This window comes from Xenopus laevis, chromosome 3L (assembly GCF_017654675.1).
Source record: "Xenopus laevis strain J_2021 chromosome 3L, Xenopus_laevis_v10.1, whole genome shotgun sequence".
In the NCBI taxonomy this organism is placed as follows: Eukaryota; Metazoa; Chordata; class Amphibia; order Anura; family Pipidae; genus Xenopus; species Xenopus laevis.
Genome location: NC_054375.1, coordinates 34,040,963 through 34,062,893, shown reverse-complemented (window position 1 = coordinate 34,062,893; position 21,931 = coordinate 34,040,963). Strand labels below are relative to the sequence as shown.

The following is a 21,931-nucleotide window of genomic DNA, read 5'->3' as shown; positions in this document are numbered from 1 at the left end:
GGAGGTGCAGTAATATGTTGGATAAAACAGCATTAAAGCCTATTGTTAAACTACAACTTCCAGCCTCCCCTGAAAGCCTTTGTTTTGACAAACGCTAGAGCAGCACATGCTGGTGATCCCTGGTCTGAGAGGAAAGGGTGTTCCAATTGCAGAAAGGAAAATAGGAAAAATAAGACTTTGCTTGATGGATGGAGCTGGCTGTACTCTCTTAGCCAGATGGGGAGTGGGTGAGTGTTGCACCATACTAAAAGGAATGTTCACCTCAACATTGATTTTTTACAGTGACTTAGATAGTAATATTCTGAGACAAGCGAACATATGGTGTTTTTTTTGCTGTTTTTTGAAGAAAAATAAGAGCAAATGTAGTGTGACTATGTTTAAATTTATATAATATTTTGCATCAGAGCAACGTTTTCAAAGTTTTCAAGTATTACTGTTCCTTTAATGTGTCTACCATTGCTGAATTATTTTAAAGCGATACATACTTGGATAAAATAGGCATCCTGAAACTGATGGTTTTCCCTTCTTTTTGATTTGATACTGCTGCAGGACAGTAGTGTTTTAGCAATCCCTTCCTGGAGACTATGATCAAACTGCTACTATAGGCACCATCTCTAACTACTATACCTGTTATCCCACAGCCACACTCCCTTCCCAGAGACTATTATCCCACTGTTACTATAGGCACCATCTCTCCCTACTATACCTGTTATCCCACAGTCACACTCCCTTCCCAGAGACTATTATCCCACTGTTACTATAGGCAACATCTCTCCCTACTATACCTGCTATCTCACAGTCACAGTCCCTTCCCAGAGACTATTATCCCACTGTTACTATAGGCACCATCTCTCCCTACTATACCTGCTATCCCACAGTCACACTCCATTCCCAGAGACTATTATCCCCCTGTTACTATAGGCACCATCTCTCCCTACTATACCTGCTATCCCACAGTCACACTCCATTCCCAGAGACTATTATCCACTGTTACTATAGGCACCATCTCTCCCTACTATACCTGCTATCCCACAGTTACTGTCCCTTCCCAGAGACTATTATCCCACTGTTACTATAAGCACCATCTCTCCCTACTATACCTGCTATCCCACAGCCACACTCCCTTCCCAGAGACTATTATCCCACTGTTACTATAGGCACCATCTCTCCCTACTATACCTGTTATCCCACAGTAGGGATGTAGCGAACCGCCGTTTTGGTGTTCGCGAACGCCGTTCGCGAACACCGGCAAAAAATGCGAACGGTTCGCGAACCGTTCGCGAGCTTCGAACACCCGCAAAATCGTTCGATTCGAACGTTTGAAGGATTTTCATCGTTCGATCGAAGGATTTTCATTCGAATCGAACGGTCGAGGGATTTTAATCGTTCGAACGAATGGAAATCGTTCGAACGAATGGAAATCGTTCGATTTTAGCGGTCGAATGGTCGCGAACTCAAATTGCGAACGTTCCCAAACATTCGCGAACATTAGGCGGACGCGAACGGTCGAAGTTCGCGCGAACTGTTCGCTACATCCCTATCCCACAGTCACACTCCATTCCCAGAGACTATTATCCCCCTGTTACTATAGGCACCATCTCTCCCTACTATACCTGCTATCCCACAGTTACTGTCCCTTCCCAGAGACTATTATCCCACTGTTACTATAAGCACCATCTCTCCCTACTATGCCTGCTATCCCACAGCCACACTCCCTTCCCAGAGACTATTATCCCACTGTTACTATAGGCACCATCTCTCCCTACTATACCTGTTATCCCACAGTCACACTCCCTTCCCAGAGACTATTATCCCACTGTTACTATAGGCACAATCTCTCCCTACTAAACCTGCTATCCCACAGCCACACTCCCTTCCCAGGGACTATTATCCCTACTGCTACTATAGGCAACATCTATAGCTTACCCACTACTTTTGCTACCTGCAATGCAATACTCATATATGTATGTGTGATCCAGTGCTTTCCACACCACAAAGACAAGTTTGAATAGTGATTAATAGGTTGGCTGATGGAACATATAATATGATAGCTTTTATAGCAACACATTAGGCAGATCATTTCCTGCTTAATACAGTAATTTTCTATTATGTTGGTCCAATGAGTGGTGTGTTAGTGGAAAATAATACTTGTTTATGAAAATGTACTGAATATTCTGGCCTTGTAATTGTTTATTTTCTTCTATAAATAAACAATTACTGTAAACTGTATGCTGTTTCTTACAAAAAACCTTACACGTATTGTTCCCCAAGTCACTTAGTCATGCTGAGTAATACTTAGTTTTCTTTTTCTGGCCTGGTTAGTGCTTTACCCCACATGGTTTTGTGTTGGCATTTGCCAGTTATCTTGCACTGCACTGAATCCAGCACAAGGTGCAAGGCAGCCCTTGCTATAGGTAGGTAGGGAGTATGGACCAAAGCTACATGGACCCACTGAGACCCCTATCAAGTCTGAATGACACATAAGTTAGGGAGCAGGTAGTAAGTTGGATAACATATGCCTACATGCAATACACCCCTTGTACAAAGACTTGTGCCTCTGGGTCTTCACCATGGAGCAGACAGTATGCGCCTGTATTTTATACCTTACACTCTGCCCCGCAAGCTCTAAATAAATCCATTACATTCCCAGGGGATTCTTTAATTAGTTAGTCTTCAAAACATATAGATATTTTAATACATATATGTGGGCCTAGGGTGTCAAGAAAATGTGCACTATGCAGAGAACTACTTCTCTAAGCCAACCACTCATTGTGGGATGAGTTTTGGAAATATATTTTAAAAATGGCTATTTGTAACTAGATGCCAGAAGAAAAAGCTTTTTGGTTGATTAGATGCTGTGCTTATTTTGTATGCAAAGTATAAGGAATTCTGGTAAAAAGGCCCACTCTAAAAATATTCAGTGTAAATGTATCAATGTAACAGTGATCCTGGGCCTTTAGCCTGATGTCAAAACATTACAGCATGGCAGTACTTTTTTCAGTGCATTTTTTTTTTTTACTTCAAACTGGTCATTTGACTATGTAAAGGCAAAAACAGACTGATATGCTCACTTGTCCCCCATGCCAATTATTCAATCATTTCATGCAGCCCTTGCCTGGGAACATTTTCCAGACTTCTAACCTTGATATCTAACCATCTGTTGGTTGAATTTGTCATGACCCCATAAACAACCTGCATACTCCATTAGGAATGGCCAAGTCAGCAATGTTGGCAGTGCCTGGTCATCTTTAGTGATGAGCGAATCTGTCCCGTCTCATTTCACTGAAAATTTTGAGAAACTACAAAACAATTCACATAACGCATTGTCAATGGGCGTCAACATTTTTTCTTGCTCCAAATGTCAATGGGCATTTTTCTTATGGCGACCTTTTTGTCACTGCGACAGTTTTTTTTCTGTTGCACCAAAGTTATGCAGCAGTTTCGCGGGAAAAAAATTGCAGATGATGAAATGTGGAATTTCGCCAAAAAAATTCACTCATTAGTAGTCATCTTTATTCAAAGCCATGCATTTGTTGCCTAATAGATGAATCCGTGTCTATCCATTCATTCAGACTATAGGATCATTTATACTATGGTCTCGGGCAATTTATGAAAGCATTTCATAGAAATAAAAGAGGGTTCACTCTTTGAGCATTTGGTTTGACCAAAGCCGCCACAAAAGTATCTATGGCTATGGCAGACAAGTACAAATACAGAATAGAGCAGCTCAGAGAGGAGTTTTGCAGTGAACTATCGATCTGTGATCCCCACAACAAATAAAAGAATGCAAATTAAAGATGTGGATGTGTCCTAAATAAATTCCTATTTTTTGTGGGCAGAATTACATTTGAAGTCCAGTAAGGGAAGAACTGACCGTGCAATTTCAAAGATACATAATACAGAGGGAATCCACATTAGTTTCTTGGTGGCTGGTTAGCGATGGGAGATAATTTCTTCTTAAAATGATGCTCCAACAACAAGATCAGTTTGTTTTACTATCTCTGTCTCTTGGCAAACTTGGCCTCATAATGATTTTCTCTCCCGGACTTAGTAATCTTTTCATCCATTGAGACAGTTGAATGGCTGTTATGTGTTTATATTATATTGCCTAGTTTTCTCTCCATTGCTATAAATGTGGTGTAGAGCAGCAAAACGGTACCCTGGGCCCGTGCACCTTTCAGCAGACAGAAGCAATGGCCTGGGGTTCAAGGTTAGTGAGAGATGCCCAACACATTGGCACCCACAGTGAATTTCCCTTTGCTTGTCCTTTAATATAATGTTTTCCTCTTTATAATTTTTTTTCAAGTTATTTCTGTATATGTAGTGGAACGTGTCCTTTGTTGCTTAAAAAGACCTTGTGTTGCTTTGATATAATGTATGATTTCCTTAATTACATTGTTTATGTTTGGGAAATTAGTTCTGTTGAGCGGGCAGACTGCACACAATAAAGAGGAGCTGGACGACTGCCATTGCTTTGAATTACATTGTTGTTTGCAGAGATAACTACTGACCTTGCTGCAAGGCAGAAATATCGACAGAATCACGCAGCCTCGACAACTTCCAGCATAGCAGCCTGACTCGGCAGGGGGTGAATGTTTATTTGATGTAGCGCCAGGGTAGCAGGTCGCATACAGATGTTGGGTTGTGGGAGAGCTTGCAGAATCATTCCACAGTGTTTGGGAATGCAGAACATAATGATATTTACAGTCATAAAGTCAACACTGAAGTAAGGGCCTAGGAAAATACGTTTATGCAGCTACACCGTAGGATTGGATATATCTAAATGATTATTTAGCAAGGGTTAAAGGGATGGTTCACTTTTAAGTCAACTTGTAGCATGTTATAGAGTGGCCAATTCTAAGCAATTGTTCAACTTGTTGCACTTTGCACATTTTGCTTGCGTTTGCTATAACGTGTTGCTATCGTCGTTCCAGACCAATGAGCTATTCTTGGTGCAGACACGTTGAGCTTTTGTAACCTGCCCAAGAACACCGAGATCCAGCCAGAATGTCTTGCAATGAGGCCCAGTGTTTCCTTGGAATGTTTTCATTCCTAACAAAATAAAAAGTTTCTCGAAACATCAGCGATTGTTCTTGGGCAAAATGAAAGAATACAGACATTTTGCAGAGGTTTTTACAGAGCACTGATGAACTTTTTCATGGCAGGTACTATTTAATCTGGTCCGTTCAATAGCGGAAGCATTATAGACGTGTTACAGATATGCTTTGGAAGATTTTCCATCTTTATGTGCTTCTTTCTTTATTCTATTTCATGTGGCCTTTATCGCAGGAGGTGCTGGCTCTGCTTAGCAACTTTGCCACTGATAAATACACAGGTGTGTAGCTATTAATAAAGAGAAAACTCTTTAAAATCCCCATTGGGCACTTGATAAAGATATACTGTAATAGTGTGCTTAGGTGAATATATATATATATATATTTCTTTTTGCTTCCCTTTTATGCAACACTGCGGGGCAGATTTACTAAGCTCGGTGAAGAATTCGAATAAAAAAAAAATCTAATTTCAAAGTATTTTTTTGGGTACTTCGACATCGAATGGGCAAATTCGATCGAATTCGATCGAATCAAATGATTCGAACGATTCGAAGTAAAAAAACGTTCGACTATTTGACCATTCGATAGTCGAAGTATTTTCTCTTTAAAAAATACTTTGACTTCATACTTCGCCACTTTAAACCTACCGAGCTGCAATATTAGCCTATGGGCACCTTCCCCTTCTAAGTTTTTTTATTGATTGAATAAAAATCCTTTGATCGATCGCTTAAAATCGTTCGAATCGTTCGATTCGAAGGATTTTATCGTTCGATTTTTAATCGATTATCGAGTATTTGTTCTAAAATCCTTCTAATTCGATTTAGAAGGATTTTAGTTCAAGGGTCGAATTCGAGGGTTTATTAACCCTCAAAATTTGACCCTTGATAAATCTGCCCCTGCATGTACTGCAATACATGGCAGGACAACAGTGAAAGTAAAATAAGAACTCTATTCACTTTGTAGAGCGTACCATTTGGCTGGTTCCTAGCCTATAGCATGGGTCGAGGCATTGGCACCTAAGTGACAAGCAGTGACGTAACTAGTGGGGGACGGGCCCTGGCGCGGGACACGCTGCCGGGCCCCCCTCCGTACACCCGGAACCGCTGGCCGTACACCCGGAACCGCCAGAATCGTGATGCGTGAGCTGCCGGGGGGGCCCTGAGGGGGTGCGGGCTCTGGCCCAATCGCACCCCCTGCTCCCCCGGTAGTTACGCCACTGGTGACAAGGCTGTGTTCGATTTTATTCTAGTGACCCTGAAGGTTGGATGTAAGCTTTGTTTTTAAGCGACTCATGCACAGTTACTTATGGAGGGTTTACCTTTAAATTAACTTTTAGTATGATGTATACATTGATATTCTGAGACAATTTGCAATTGGTCTTTATTTTTTATTTTATCCAGTTTTTCATTGATTTAGCTTTCGATTTGGTTGCGAGGGTCTTATTCTAGCAACCAGGCGGTGGTTTGAATGAGACATTGTATTTCAAATAGATGAGATACTCAATAGGAAGATAAGTAAAAAAAAGAATAACTATGAATAACAATGATTTTTTGGCTGCCGGGTCAGTGACCCCCATTTATAAACTGGAAGGAGTCAGAAGAAGAAGAGAAATAATTCATAAATTATAAATAATGAAGACCATTTGCAGTGTTGCTAGGAATAGGATCTTAACAGTGAACTACCCTGTTAAGACCATAAAGCGTGAAGCTTTTTACTTTTTTATTAACACTGTATTAATGCAAAAAGTTTTTTCATTTTCATACACCTTTTGATTTGTTTTGAGTTCCAGTAGATGAGTGATTTTAGACAATTCAATACAAATGTAGTTTCAATTGATTTCTATCTGTCTTTGGTGTTGCCCTCTTTTAAAGAGGAATTATCGTGAAACTATGTTAAAATATGTTATTCAATGTCTTAAAGTCATTTTCTAACTATAACCAGTTTAAAATGCAATGTATGTAGTTCTCAGAGTAAATAAGTGCTGCCTGTGGAGCTGGATTGTAAGACAATATTTGGCGCAGTAACATTAGGGGACTAATATTTATCCGGCAAACATCTGACTGTCTCCCTTTCCTAACCTGGCCATAGCTACAATTTACCATTATAATAGTTCCCCTTGTTGTGGTTTTTCAGTAGAGTTGAGTTTATTGCTGAACTGCTGAGTGGTCTAGTGCTTCTTCATGATAATTCCCATTCCATGTTGTAGGTCTCACTCTGACTACTTGTTGTAGATGACAAAATGTAGAAGTGACGTATGGACAGTAGTGTCTCATAATCCAATGAAACGTTGGATCTGACTCATGTTTTAGAATGTCCTGAGAACTCACAGTTCTTCTATTACATTTCCCGTCAGGGCTTGCTATGACTCCTTAGTCACACATCATGCATTAACACGTCAATGTTGTGATGGTTTAACAAATTCATTGTTTAGTAATTCAAAATATTTTTTTGGGGAACATTCTGAAACTGGAAAAATGGTTAATTTTTTTTAACAGTTAGTAAAGAAGGATGTCATATATTACACAGCATGGGGCATATTTATTTCTGTAATGTTAATAAATACATTTTATTTATGTGTATGAACTTTCCTCCCCCCCTGTGCAACATGGTGGAACAGGGATAAATACTGTTTCCTTGGGTCTGACAAGGGAAATATTTGGGTGCAGTTTGTAGCCTAGTGTTTGTAAGTAGTGATGGGCGAATTTATTCGCCAGCCGTGAATAAATCCACCGTTTTTTTTGGACACCGGCACATTTTCGCTGGCAAAAAACAGACGCCGGCATCAAAAACGAGACGCCGGCGCCGTTTCACCCAAATTCGCCCCAAATTCGCCCATCACTATTTGTAAGCCTGTGGTAGAACAATTTAAACTTTAAAATCCAATTTGCCCAGGGGACAATATGAATTGATAAATAATTACTTTAGGGATGCACCGAATCCACTATTTTGGATTCTGCTGAACCCCCGAATCCTTCTCGAAAGATTCGGCTGAATACCTTTCTGAATCCTAATTTGCATCCTTGTTTTGTGACAAAAAGTCATGCGATTTCCCTACCTGCCCCTAATTTGCATATGCTTATTAATATTCTGATACGTTTCAGCCGGGCAGAAGGATTCGGCCAAATCTGAATCCTGCTGAAAAAGGTTGAATCCTGGCCGAATCCCGAATCGAATTCTGGATTCGGTGCATCCCTAAATTACTTTAAATAACTGTAATGTGTCAGTGCTAGTAAAGGGGTGGTTCATCTTTAAGTTAACTTTTAACTAGAACATAGAACTTTTAGTTAGATTTTTTTAGAATAGCTAATTCTAAACAACTGTTCAATTGGCCTTAATTTTTTTCTTTTTATAGTTTTTGAATTATTAGCCTACTTCTGACTCTTTCCAGCTTTCAAATGGGGGTCACTGACCCCATCTACAAAACAAATCTTCTGTAAGGCTACAAGTGTTTTGTTATTGCTGTTTTTTATGACTTATCTTTCTATTCAGATCCTCTCCTATTCATTTTCCGTCTTTTATTCAAATTAGTGCACGGTTGCTAGGGTAATGTGGACCCTAGCAGTCAGTTTGCTGAAGCTGCAAACTGGAAATTTGCTGAATAAAAAGCTTAATAACTCAAAAACCACAAATAATAAAATATAAAAACCAATTGCAAATAGACACAGAATGGCACACTCTATATCATACTAAAAGTAAATTTAAAGGTGAACGACCACTTTAACTCTATTAGACAGTTGAATGTGAGCTACCATACTGTAAACACAAGAAGTCCCCATGTGCAAATAGAATATGTTTCTCCAGTGATAATAAAAAAATCTCTGTAGATAACCACTACCCTGTTTATTTAGCTCATCCTAGGGAAGCAATACATCAGCATGCTACCTTATAAATGTATAAATGCAAATATCCATCAAAAGAATGTTCTGTTCACACATTAACCCATGTTTCCATGCCAAATTGTCAAAGCCTTTGTATAAAGAGAGTATAGTATGTCTGTTTTATGCTTGCAGTGTGCTGTAATTGAATTCATACAACATCTGCGCTGGCCAGACACTTCTACTTTTTTTGCCAAACAAAAATAAGTTGGGGATTTATTTTTTTCTCCGCTCTGTGCATGAGGGTTTTTGCATTGGAGGATGAGTGTAATGTTTCCCACATACACAAAACTCTTGCCTCAGCCTGTCGCAGTATCATGGGTTTTTATGATTTTCTGTCAATGATGCAACTTAGTCTTTCACAGCAGAGCAACACATGTTTACTACTGCTCTCACTTCCCCAAGTCATTTAACATGGTTTCGTAACTTTTCTTGTCTGCGAGTAATGGGCCCCTAATCATTCTGGGCCCCTGGGCTATAGTCTAGTGTTGCCTATCCATTAACCAACCCCTGTCTTTGTAATATGAATTCTTAATCATTAAATAGAGCAGAATTAACTCAGTAATAATGGTTGAAATCTTAAGATGAGTGATCATGTGATCTTTAGTGTTTAGTGTTGACTTGAGAAAGGGACTGGATACTCTCAAAATGTACCATGTTTTAATAAAATCCACATCCAAAGCACTCTTTTCTTTCTTTATCTATCTATTATCTATCTTTCTACTATATCTGTATGTCTATCTATCTATCTATCTATCTATCTATCTTTCTATCTATTATCTATCTATCTATCTATCATATATTATCTATCTATATATCATCTATCTATCTTTCTATCATCTATCTATCTATTATATATCTATCTATCTAGCTATCTCTCTTTCTATCTATCTATTTATCTATCTATCATATATTATCTATCTATATATCATCTATCTATCTTTCTATCATCTATCTATCTATCTATCTATCTATCTATCTGTCTGTCTATCTATCTATCTATCTATCTATCTATCTATCTATCTATCTATCTATCTATCTATCTATCTATCTATCTATCTATCTATCTATCATATATTATCTCTCTCTCTCTCTCTCTCTCTCTATCTATCTATCTATCTATCTATCTATCTATCTATCTGTCTACCATCTATAAATCTTTCTATCATATATCTATCTATCTTTCAATCAATCAATCAATCAATCGAGACATATATATATATATAGACTTCTCAATTAACACTTTTTTCCAGCAAAATAGCATTTTGAGTTTTTTTCAAGCTATTTTGTTTGCTCCAATCCTGTTCCTGCTGTTTCTTCTCAGGGAATGGAAACATTCTAACTGGACAAAATGATGGCACATTGCACCCTGTCACATGATTTTGATTTTTGGATGCAGCATTTTTGCCAACCACCCTTCCCATGTTTCCGTTGTACTTTTGCCTTTGCACCGCACACTTATAAAGGGAATAGCATGAATGAGCCCTTTAAATTAATCAGCAGTTGAGTTTTTACCAAGTTTGATTTGCTTCAATATATAGAATGATCCTACATATATATAGTAGAGAGTACAATATGTCTGCGGGCTGCCTTTTATGGATGCCAGTTTCAGATATCTATGAATGATATCCTACGTGAAAACAATGTTCTGTGCAAGGGGAAGACCATATTTTACTGCCTAGCAATTCCCATAAACCCAGGGGCAGCTGTAAAATTCTGACATGCATTATTGCATTAATAAAGTGCATTTGTTATGCTTTTAGTTAATACATCCGGAATGCTTTGAGCACCATTTATAAATGGGATGTATGTGGTCGTATATAATGAGCTTGATTTTACGCTTTCCTTTAAGGTAAACTGGACATGGGAGCTGTGGGGAAATGTGTTACAGATGTGTCCTATGGAATAAAGATGTGATTAGGCTGTTCATGGTGACTGGCAGAATGGAAAATACTATTGTCAGTTTGCTAAAAGAAAAACATTGAACGCTGCTGTGAAACGACAGCTTGAAGTGACACAAATGAGATGGATATGATGTTTCTTCTGTTTATATAGAATGAACCAATTTTTGAATGCAGGCCACTGTATTGTATGTCATGTAGTCATCTGTAACCAAAGAGATAGCTAGCTACCCATGCAGGCAGTTGTATGTCAGCATTGAAATGACGATAGTGAAAAAGCAATGTGTATTGTGCATCATAATAAAGTAGGTATCCAATGCTTATATTATGTACACAAAATAAACCTGTGGAACACACCCACAATATTGATGTTTTGCCTTTAGTGCTGGATAGACTGGCTTTATTGCTGGTTAGGTATCTTGACGTAAACTTTTCACTTGGAAAGCAAAAATAAAATACTGTTTTGGAATCTGTTATCTGGAAACCCATTATCCAGAAAGCTCTGAATTAAGTCCGTCTCCCAAAGGCTCCATTTTATCCAAACAATTCAATGATTTACTTTTTCTGTGTAATAATAAAACCGTAACTTGTACTTGATCCCAACTAAGATATAATTAATCCTTATTGGAAGCAAAACCAGCCTATTGGGTTTATTTAGAGGCAGATTTATCAAAGGTCGAGGTGAATTTTCAGATGAAAAAAATTAAAATTTCGAGCTACTTTTGTGTACTTCAACTAGGGAATAGTCCAAATTCAATTCGAATTTGGAAAAAAATTAGAAAATTTGAATATCAAAATTTATTATGTACTGTCTAAAAATTCTACTTCAATCATTCGCCATCTAAAACCTGTCAAATTGCTGTTTTAGCCTATGGGGGACCTCCTAAAACCTATTTGATGGGCTTTGAAAAATCCAAGTTTTTTTTGGGAAAAACTTTGAATCGAATTCGATCTGATGCATTATTCCTTCAATTCGTACGATTCGAATTTGGCCGAATACAGGATCGAAGACGACCCTATTCCACTTAAAAAAAACTTTGACTTAATTTTCGGTTGGTCTTTTTGAATTCTAATTTCGAAGTTTTTTCTATTCGAAATTCGACCCTTGATAAATATGCCCCTTAATGTTTACATGATCCATTTTCTAGTAGACTTAATATGGAAAACCCCAGATCCCGTGCATTCTCGATAACAGGTGCTATGTGCTATGAGGGGTAGTGGATTCTCATTGGTACCACATGGCATTGCAAAAGTTAATAAGTCATAATTAATTGATCTGCCCAGCGGAGCTTTAACAGACATCAATATTTTCTTTAATGGGATTCTGCATTTGGAATTGATGTTACCTCCTGTGGGTACATGCAGTGGAGTGCATAGGAATTCTCTACACGTCAAAGCAAATATATATATATATCTCTATATATCTACTTAGGTACATATCATTAAGCTCAAACATATGTATATTTTACCCAGGAGCTTTAACCTATGGTAACTAATGAGCAATTAGTTCTGATTAGTCATAAAAAAGGGGAAAAAATATGTACTGGTTGCTAAGGATACTGCTCTAGTTTTCCTGTTTGCCATTCTTCGTACAGTTTCTTGCATCTGAATATAATTTTCATGTGGAAGGATTTTTAGGCTGTTTTGTCATCTGCTTGATATCCCCACATTGTATACTGCTTGTTGGTAATCTAAACCCAAAAATGAGCTGACGTAAACTTACTTAGAGCACTTCTTTGAGCACCATTGCAGTTTGCATCAATTTTCTTTGGGTTTTTTTTTTGTGTGTGTTCTGAGCTATTGGCATTTTTAGACTGCTAATATTGGGCTTTTGGTTCAACATGCCTAGAGTAAACTGAATACAGGACGTGTAAATAAAATGCATAGAAAGTTACTGGTTGTTGATTTATGTTGATCTAAAAGCCTGCTATTAGTAGTCTAAAACTGCAAATAGCTCAGAAACCACAAAAAGCTGAAACATTATATCACTTGTATAAAAGGTGCTTAGTCCACTCATCACTCATTTTTCTGAGATTAGATCCACTTTAAGTGGCACTTTTCATCTATAGATTATGATATTCAGCTGATAACAGCTTTCTGGTGATAGGGACATAATACTTCTGTGCAGCCGTCAAAAAAAAATAAAAATCTCCTGCAACAAAATGTTGTTATTTAATGTTAAGCCAGATGGTGACTATGACCTTAAATTGCAAAGCAGAGCTCAGTATTTGCAAGCGGACTATTATAATAATAATATCAAACATCATGCAAAACATATATTTGCATTGCATTTCCACTGTACAGTATCAGCTCTTTCATGAGCTTTCTGTAGCATGGAATGCTTAATTTCAAAAGTGGAAGTTCACCATTCAGAGTATAGATGCTTTTGTGATATCTTTGTATTTTTATGACAAGAGAATACATTTGTTTTGCATTAGTTCCTTAGCTCATTTCCTCCCAGTGCAGCTGCTCTCTGGCCCCAGTGTATGTCTCGCAATGATTCTACAATATCTGGCAGGGTAGTGGGAGGTCAAAGGGTCCAGAAATCTGACTAATTACTTACAAATGTGAAGATCTCGGAGGATCTTCTCTCCCCTTAATGTTAGTGTTCATATTACTAATGTATCATTTTGGCAAAGTCAAATTCACAATGTGGGACTATCATTACAATCTGCTAAATGTATATACAGATTTATGTTTCGTTTAATTCCAACAGTATTTGCTCATGAGCTAAAAATTCTGGGTCAAGATCCCGATCATGATACAGGGCTCTGTTTATAAAGGAGGAAAAGTCTTCTTTTTATAGCAAAGATTGTGAAAATAACCCTATTGCTATAGTTTTAATAATCACATACTGTGCTTGTTTGTGGCCTAATTAAAGGTACAGTATTCACCTGCAAAACATCTTTTGCTAAAAATTAGCACATTAAAAAATTACATTCTTTCTATTCTTTTATTTTGAAAAAATATATTTTCATATTTGTTGCCATTATAAAGCACTAATTTGAAAGTCGGGCAATGAACTCACATCCCCTTACTTTGGAAACAGGGCAATTTGTACACAGCTCTCTAACTACATTCAAGCAAACAAACCTCTCCCTTATCCAAGCATCAGCCTTTGAGCAGCTTATTGTCAGGATTTTCTCAGAGGACTGGTAATTTGTTTGATCATCTTTTTAAAGTTATTTGGGACCAGAAGTGACAGGAAGTGCTAAAGTGAAACTGGCTTCATATTCTTGTTTATTGCCAGAAATAACAGAAACCAGCGATATTTCGTAATCAAAACAATAGGCAAAAAGTATATTCGGCACAAGCCCTTTTCATTCTACGAATGTTGAAAATGGGTGTTCCTTTTACAGGAGAAAATGAGCAGGCAGTGGCGGAACTACCGAGGGAGCAGGGGGGGAGAGCAGGCCAGGGCGTGCACCCCCTCAGGGCCCCCCGGCAGCCCGCCCGCCACTGAAAATGTGTGCCGTACGGAGGGGGCGGGGCCCGACTGCGCCTCACGCACCAGGGCCCGCCCCCCTAGTTACGGTTCTGTGAGCTGTTCAACATGAAGGTATCCTAGAAAATATTCTACACTTTAGTTTATTTGTTAATATAAATAGTCAACTTGGGCCATATGCTACAGAAACCAGTCCGGATTGCTCATTCTGAAATGAAACTGGGCAACAATTTATTATAAGCATATATCCTTTTAAAACTTATACAGTTACAGTATATGTAAATGTTCCTAACTCTTTATAGCTGCTAAGGGACAAATATAACCTGGTTTTAATCCATATTATACAGAGCCTTTAGATGCTAGCTACGCCAAAAAAGGGTTTCTGTGCAGTTAGATAGACTGGGCAGTTACCCTTCACTGGTACAAATTGCGTGTTTGCTTAAGAGGCTCAAATGTAGTTTAAGTAAATAAGCTGCCGTAGAGCCGCGGGGAAGCCATTCAAGTTGAAATTGGGCTAGAGGTGATATGTTTGCCTAGCAAATAAAATAGCAATAGAATACAATGGTTGTAGAATTTAACCAGGGAGAGGTCAAATGTCAATAAAGAAAATATAAGTCAGAGAATGTATATTTGTAGGTGCTGGTTGGACCAATACAAAGGGGGGTCATTTACTAAACTCCGAATGAAAATCGATGAAATCCAAATTTAAAAAAAAAACACAAATTGTTCGGAATTTATTATACCCGGAGGATGAAAAACCAAATCCGAAAATCCGGCATCTCAGACCTGCCGAGGTTGTATATACTGTAAATCAATGGGAGAAGTCCCAAAGAGTTTTTGATCGCTGGGTTTCGTGCAATAATCCAACATTTTCAGGGTTTTCAGACAAAAAATTTTGGGTGGAAATTCATAAAACTTTGTATTTTTCGCAATTTTTTCCCCACAAACAAGATTTTCTGGAAAGTTTATTAATAAATAAGCCGAAAAAACCCATTTGGATTTGGTTGGAGTTTTTTTTCAGATAAATTTGGACTTTGATAGATAACCCCCTAAGTGTAAAAGAAAAAAAGCTTCCCATGTAGCGCTCATTGTTACCTGCCTCTGTGTGGCAATGGTCCTGTAGTCACATTCGGAGAGCAGTATCCAAATGTTAGTGTTGAATAGAACAGAACAGTCCATTATTATTCATGGGGTCATCACCAAATGTCCTTGGTATCTTCAGTGGGGATGGGCATGGGCAAACCAAGCGTGATTAAGATGCCCCTGAATCACTTTGGATCCTGGTTGGCATCTCTGTAAATTGAGGCAATTTTAGCTCATTGATTATACAGAAACTCTATCTGACCAGTTGTCCCTGAAATTGAAACACAATATGATGGCATAGTCTATGTTTTTGAAAAATCTGCAACCTTTATGGAAAGCATTGTATCATTATTTTTTGGGGACCAGTTTATTACAATGTATTATCTAAAGTTCCAATGAAAGGTTCTTTGTCTGCACAACAGATAAAACAGATAAAAGTTTATCATTTGCTCCCTGAGGCTAATGGCACAGAGGGACCTTTGTCTTCCACTGTCAGTGGCCAGAAATGGGCAAAATGCTGGATGGCCGGGGCGGTCTATCAGCCCAGACTAATTATTTATACTATTAATTAATAATAACTACTTATTTTGAACTAGTAATCCATTAATAAACAGTTGGTTCCAGAACATCTGCCATTCTCTACCATCATGTTCTTGTCGGTCTGTAAAATTATATTTATATTATATTATTATTTCCACAGCCTTTAGGAACAATAAGCTGAAATTACACTATGAAAATAATTTATGATGTGACTTCAAGGCTCTTATTGTCACAGAGTCATATAAATTCAGGTCGGCAAAGAACACAAACCCTTTGAAAGCGTTGATAGATTTGGAACAGCTGCCCAAACTGACTCTGCTAAGTGTTGAACCCTTACATTTATGGCTTTTATGTTATTTTTAGGGGTCACTTCATGTTTGATGTGACAAAGCTGATTCTCTGTATAATTAGCTGTCACTTGTATTTGTAGGCAGAGGGCTGTATGGTATTAATTAGAATAATGGCAAATACCCAATATATATAGCCCACATGTCTCTAAGTTATGTGGAAACTTCTTGGTTTCAGGAAATGACCGTTGGCTTTTGCCCTTTAAGTGCTGGCTATTTAAGTGCAAGTGCCAGTGATTTACAGAACATAAGGCCTAACTACTTCACTGTTTGTCTTATATATATATATATATATATATATATATATATATATATATATATATATATATATTTTACTGGTGTCATTCTGCAAGCAGTGTGCCCCAACCTTAAGCATGTCACACATTCTTTTTTCTGTTTTCTTTTGCGGATTCTGTCCTTAAAAGGGGTGTTTCTTCTTTAAGTACATTTTGAATATGTTATAGAATGGCTAGTGCTAAACAACTTTTTAACTGGCCTTCATTTTTTCTTTTTTTATATAGTTTTTAAATGATTTGCCTTCTTGTTCTGACTCTTTCCAGCTTTCCAATCTAAGAAACAAATTCTCTGTAAGGCTACAAATGTATTGTTATTGTTACTTTTTATTACTCCTTATTTCAGTCAGCAGTTGGCTGAAACTGCAAACTGGCGAGCTGCTGAGTAGAAATCTAAATAACTCAAAAACCGCAATTAATAAAAAATGAAAACCAATTGCAAATTTTCTCAGAATATCAGTCTCTACATCATACTGAAAGTTCATTTAAAGGTGAACAACCCCTTTAAGTTAATGCAAAAACATTACTGTGTTTACTATTTTAAAGAAGATGTGAAAAGTTCTTATAGTTACCTACAATACAGACACTGAGTTTCTTCATAGCTGACTTATAATGTAAAACTTTTATTTTTTTTCATTTAAATCAGCAAATAAAATAGAGTATATTTACAGTATATGCATGGAAAGCATTTCCTGTGTTTTTGGGTTCAACTCATTGTTTCTTTGTTACAGTGATTGCCATTCGCTTTGTTCACTTTTAATAAAACCAAAATTTATTTCCACATACAGGATTATTTAGTGACATGGAGAAAGGTTACTCTTGTTTGGTAACACAGCCGTGGATGTTTAGTACTTGTGGTCCACATAGATTAATAAGGGCTAACAGATGATTGGCTGTTGTGGGATATCAATCAGAGAATAACTGTGTCCATGGTACTACTGTTGTATAAATGATGAGATATGAAGAACACGTTGTTTTTCTTACTGATTTTCTGAAGAACAGTTACAAGCACTTTTCTGTTTTCTTCCAGCAGGCGCAACCTAACGCAGATTGGCGGTTCTCTCAAGCTGCTCAGAAACCCGGACCCAGTGGGTAAGTGAGATGTGATTTTATAGTATGTTTAAAGTTCGAAACAGGTTTCCTTCAGTTTGTATGATTTTAATATAAGAAACATGTGAGATCTGCTCATTTCCAGGGTTATCTATCAAGGTCTTTATCCAACTGGATTTTCCAGCTAGCCCAGTCCATATCTGGCCAATCCCTGACAAGATATTAATTGAGCTCACTGGAAAATGGCCATAGTTTACTTTTTCTAAAGTATTTCTGTACAAAATTGTAAAAATAAAAACTGGGTAAATAGATAGGCTGTGCACAATTAAAAATGTTTCCAATATAGTTAGTTAGCCAAAAATGTAACATATAAAGGCTGGAGTGACTGGATGTGTAATATAATAGCTTTTCAGCACTCTAACTCTGAGTTAGTCAGCGACTTTAAGGGGTATGGTATGGGACCTGTTATCAGAATGCTCAGGACCTGGGGTTTTTTGGGTAATGGATCTTTCTGTTATTTGGATTTTCATACCTTAAATCTATGAGAAAATTGTGTAAATATTAAATACACCCAATAGGCTGGTTTTGCCTCCAATAAGGATTAATTATATCTTAGTTTGGATCAAGCACAGGCTACTGTTTTATTATTACAGAGAAAATTTCCAAAAATTTTAATTATTTGCCTAAAATAGTGTCTATGGGAGACACCTTCCCATAATGTGGAGCTATCTGGATTACAGATTTCCAGATAACTGACCCCATACCTGTATTATCAATGCAATACATTTTGTCAAAATACTAATTCAACTACAATGTGACTCATGCAAGTTTATTGACATTATACAGGAAATTATAAAGGAAACTTGCTCACCGTGTTTTTGAATCACTGATTTTAAGGATCGCCAAGATCTTTGTTTTAGTGAATGTTAATATTTCACTGTACAGATGCACAGAATCCATCACTTTTGGATTTGGCCCAAAAAAACCATATTTGCTGACATTTAAATCGGTTGCTATGCGCAATAAAGTCAACAAAGGTTCTAAGCTGGCCTGGGTTTGCCAAAGTCTTGAATTTGGTCAAAAACTAGATCTGGTTCATCTCTACTTCATTACAAATGGAAGGTTTTCATGTTGCTTATTCTTGCTCAGAGGCAAACTGTTTCCTCCTTAGATACAAAGAAAAAACAAACCTGAACAGGTGGCCACGTTAAGTGAAAAGCTAATGCTTTAATAAGGCTATTCCCTTCTGTGCACGTGGCACAGCTTTCTACTTTCCATGCAGTATTTGCTTTGACACACAGTTTGTGGGCTTAGCTACATACAGTAACTATATGGAACTGAAGGAATTGGCCAGACCCGGATTTGTGGAAAGGCCACCTAGGCCCGGGCCTAGGGTGGCAGGATTTTAGGGGGGCGGCATGCTGCCCAACCACACCCACATTGGTTCAAAAACAATGGGGATACGCTGGAGATACAATAATTTTTCAAATTTCTCGTGCGCCAATCTCCATTGCTCCTGTGCCCCTGGAGGGGACAGGGGCGTCGAACGGTAGGGGGCCTAGGGGCAGCCTCTATGTAAATCCGGGCCTGGAATTGGCATAGAGGTTAAGTCGTCAGTCTTTGATATAAGAGCTCATGCTAGAGACCCTGGTTTGGTTCCTTGTGACCTTGGGCAAGTCATTTCATCTAATAATTTCCCAGCATACTTAAAGTGCCTTTAACAGCTGCCTAGCTTGTTGTAAAAGTGCTTTGTCCCCATGGGAGAAAATTGCTAAATAGAATAGAAACCATTCTAGGAGGAGCTGCCCTAGAGGTTAAGTGATCATCGTTGATGTGGGTTCTTATGCCAGAGAATCTGGTTCTGGTGCCAAGAAGGCTGAGCAGTATGGTGAAAACGGGCCAAACTGCCCAGCCTTATATAGCCAGCCGGTGTTTAATGACAAGTGATATGGGATCTTTTATCCAGAATCCATTATCCAGAATACTCTGAATTACAGAATTGAAGAAATGTTTTCCTTTCTTGATGCAATAATAAAACAGTACATTGTACTTGACGCAAGCTAAGATTTAATTAATCTTGGAAGCAAAACCAGCCTATTAGGTTTATTTAATGTTTAAGGGGGTTATTTATCAAAGTCCAAATTTAACTCAATAATTTCTGCTACAAACTCTGATCAAATCCGCTCTGGTTATTTATGCTTATTTATTATTACATTTTCCCGCAAATTTACTATTTGCAGCGAAAAATTGGATTTTCCTGGTTTTTTTCAGATTTTTAATCCGATTTTCAAAATTTTTTCGGATTTTTCACCCGAAAATTTTCCAGGTATTGCACGAAACCCAGCGCACATCAAAAAATCATTGGGACTTCTCCCATTGACTTATATGCAACCTCGACAGGTCTGAGATGCTGGATTTTCTGATTCGGACTTTTCCATCCTCTGGGTTTAATAAATTCCGAAAAAGTCGTGTTTTTTTAAAAGTTAGATTTTATAAAAAAAAAACTAAATGTTTTTTAAACAGACTTAAGGTATGGAGATCTGAATTATGGAAAGATCCCTTATCCGAAAGACCCCCCCAGGTCAAAAGCTTTCTGGATAACAGGTCCCATACCTGTATGTGAATTTTAACAACATGCATTAAGGCACAGACCCTTGATGATTTCAGCGGCAAAAAATGGAATTAGCAAGAGATTCCAGAATGTCCGTTCTGCCTAATTTCCCATTATCTTAGTGTGAGGGCCGACAGCTTTTCCATTACTGGAATGGAATTGATTATGAGAATGACTTATTCAGCATGTGATGTGGGTGCGGGGGAAGCATTTCCTTCATCTGCTATGAGGTCATTAGCCACCACAATGCTCTCTTACAGTGCAGCTATTTTAAAACGCTGCATATGAATGGCTTCATTTTTTAGCAGGCAAAGAGACGCATATTTCCTTAAAGTCATTGTCAGTTCCCAACCAGTGGGTCATTTCCAGGATATCCCTATAGGAGAAAAGGGACTGTATAAAATGATTCATTATTCTGACAAGTCTATATGTGTGTAATGGATATACTGGAAACTGCTGAGTTGAGGTGGGGGCAGATAGAAGACTGAGAAAGAGATGGAGCTTTGCTAAATGGCGACTCATTTAGTTAAGTGTTTTCAGTGCTCAGAGCATATCAGTAAATCACAGGCTGTGAAACAGTATTGGTAATATATACAGAATCATTTGGCACATGAGGTGTCTGGATCACTATGGTCTGCTCAGGGAGAACTGTGATTTCTAGATACTTTTTGCTCGGCTTGCAGCTGTTGGTTCTGTCAGGTGTATAAATGTTCCTGAGATATCTACAGTGTTTGTTTAGACAGTGGATTTCCCTATCATGAGGTGCAGAGTGAGGGTGAAGGGAGAACAGTAAGAAGGTCAGGACAGGAACAGACTGGTTAGGACAGGATGGCGAGGGCGTAGATCGGGGGCAGACTGAAAGGATGAGACAGGACGGTGAGAGCGTAGATCTGGAGGACAGAATAGCAAGGGGACAGGATAGTGAGAGGAGACTGGAGCAGAAGGCAAGAGGAATGGAGAGCAGGAGGGGTTAGGTACAAGGCAGAACAGGAAGCAGAAATCATGAACAGGCAAGATCAGGTCGATGTCAAGGCTGGGAAAGTACAATGAAAGGTATAGCTAGGCAAGGCAGGGAGTGTTTGGAGGGTTGGCCTTAAATAGGGCAGAGTCAGCCCTGCTGGGCTGGGGCTGCAGAGTCCAGGTAACATATAGTGAGCAACTCAGAGCCAAAAGGATGGACGGCACTCCGTTTGAGGAGGTAGCAAGTTTTATTGCAGGCTCCTACAAGGATCAAAAAGCCCTACGCGTTTCAGGATACAATCCCTTAATCATAGGCCTATGATTAAGGGATTGTATCCCGAAACGCGTAGGGCTTTCTGATCCTTGTAGGAGCCTGCAATAAAACTTGCTACCTCCTCGAACGGAGTGCCGTCCATCCTTTTGGCTCTGAATTGAAATTTAGCTGTGGGGACGCTGCGGACAGAGCACCTTACGAGGAGGGATTGGAGCAGCTAGAGGGAGGGTAAGCTCATAGCGGTCTTTTTGGTGTGGAAGAGGAATATAGTGAGCAACCCTGCCATTGAGCCAGAAACCCAAAGGTCCCTGGCTGGATTCCCAGCAGAACCTGACAAATTTTTTAACCTGACAAATTTTTTAATGATTTCCCCTTTCTCTGTAATAATAAAACAGGACTCTGTACCTGATGGTAACTAAGCTGCATCAATCCATATTTCAAAAACTCCAATGGTTTTTAGCAGACTTAATGCATGAAGATCCAAATTACAGAAAGATC

At 38.3% G+C, this 21,931-nt stretch overlaps 1 protein-coding gene across 44 annotated transcripts in view; it reads left to right on the top strand.

Moving 5' to 3' along the window:
- Positions 1 to 21,931, top strand: part of pcdhga3.L (protocadherin gamma subfamily A, 3 L homeolog) — a 279,136-nt gene that overhangs the window by 244,182 nt on the left and 13,023 nt on the right. For 26 of the 44 annotated variants that reach the window (XM_041584909.1, XM_041584907.1, XM_041584906.1 and 23 more), the window contains exon 2: positions 17,569 to 17,630. In XM_041584909.1, the coding sequence (XP_041440843.1) occupies positions 17,569 to 17,630 (62 nt within the window). 44 annotated transcript variants of the gene reach the window in all.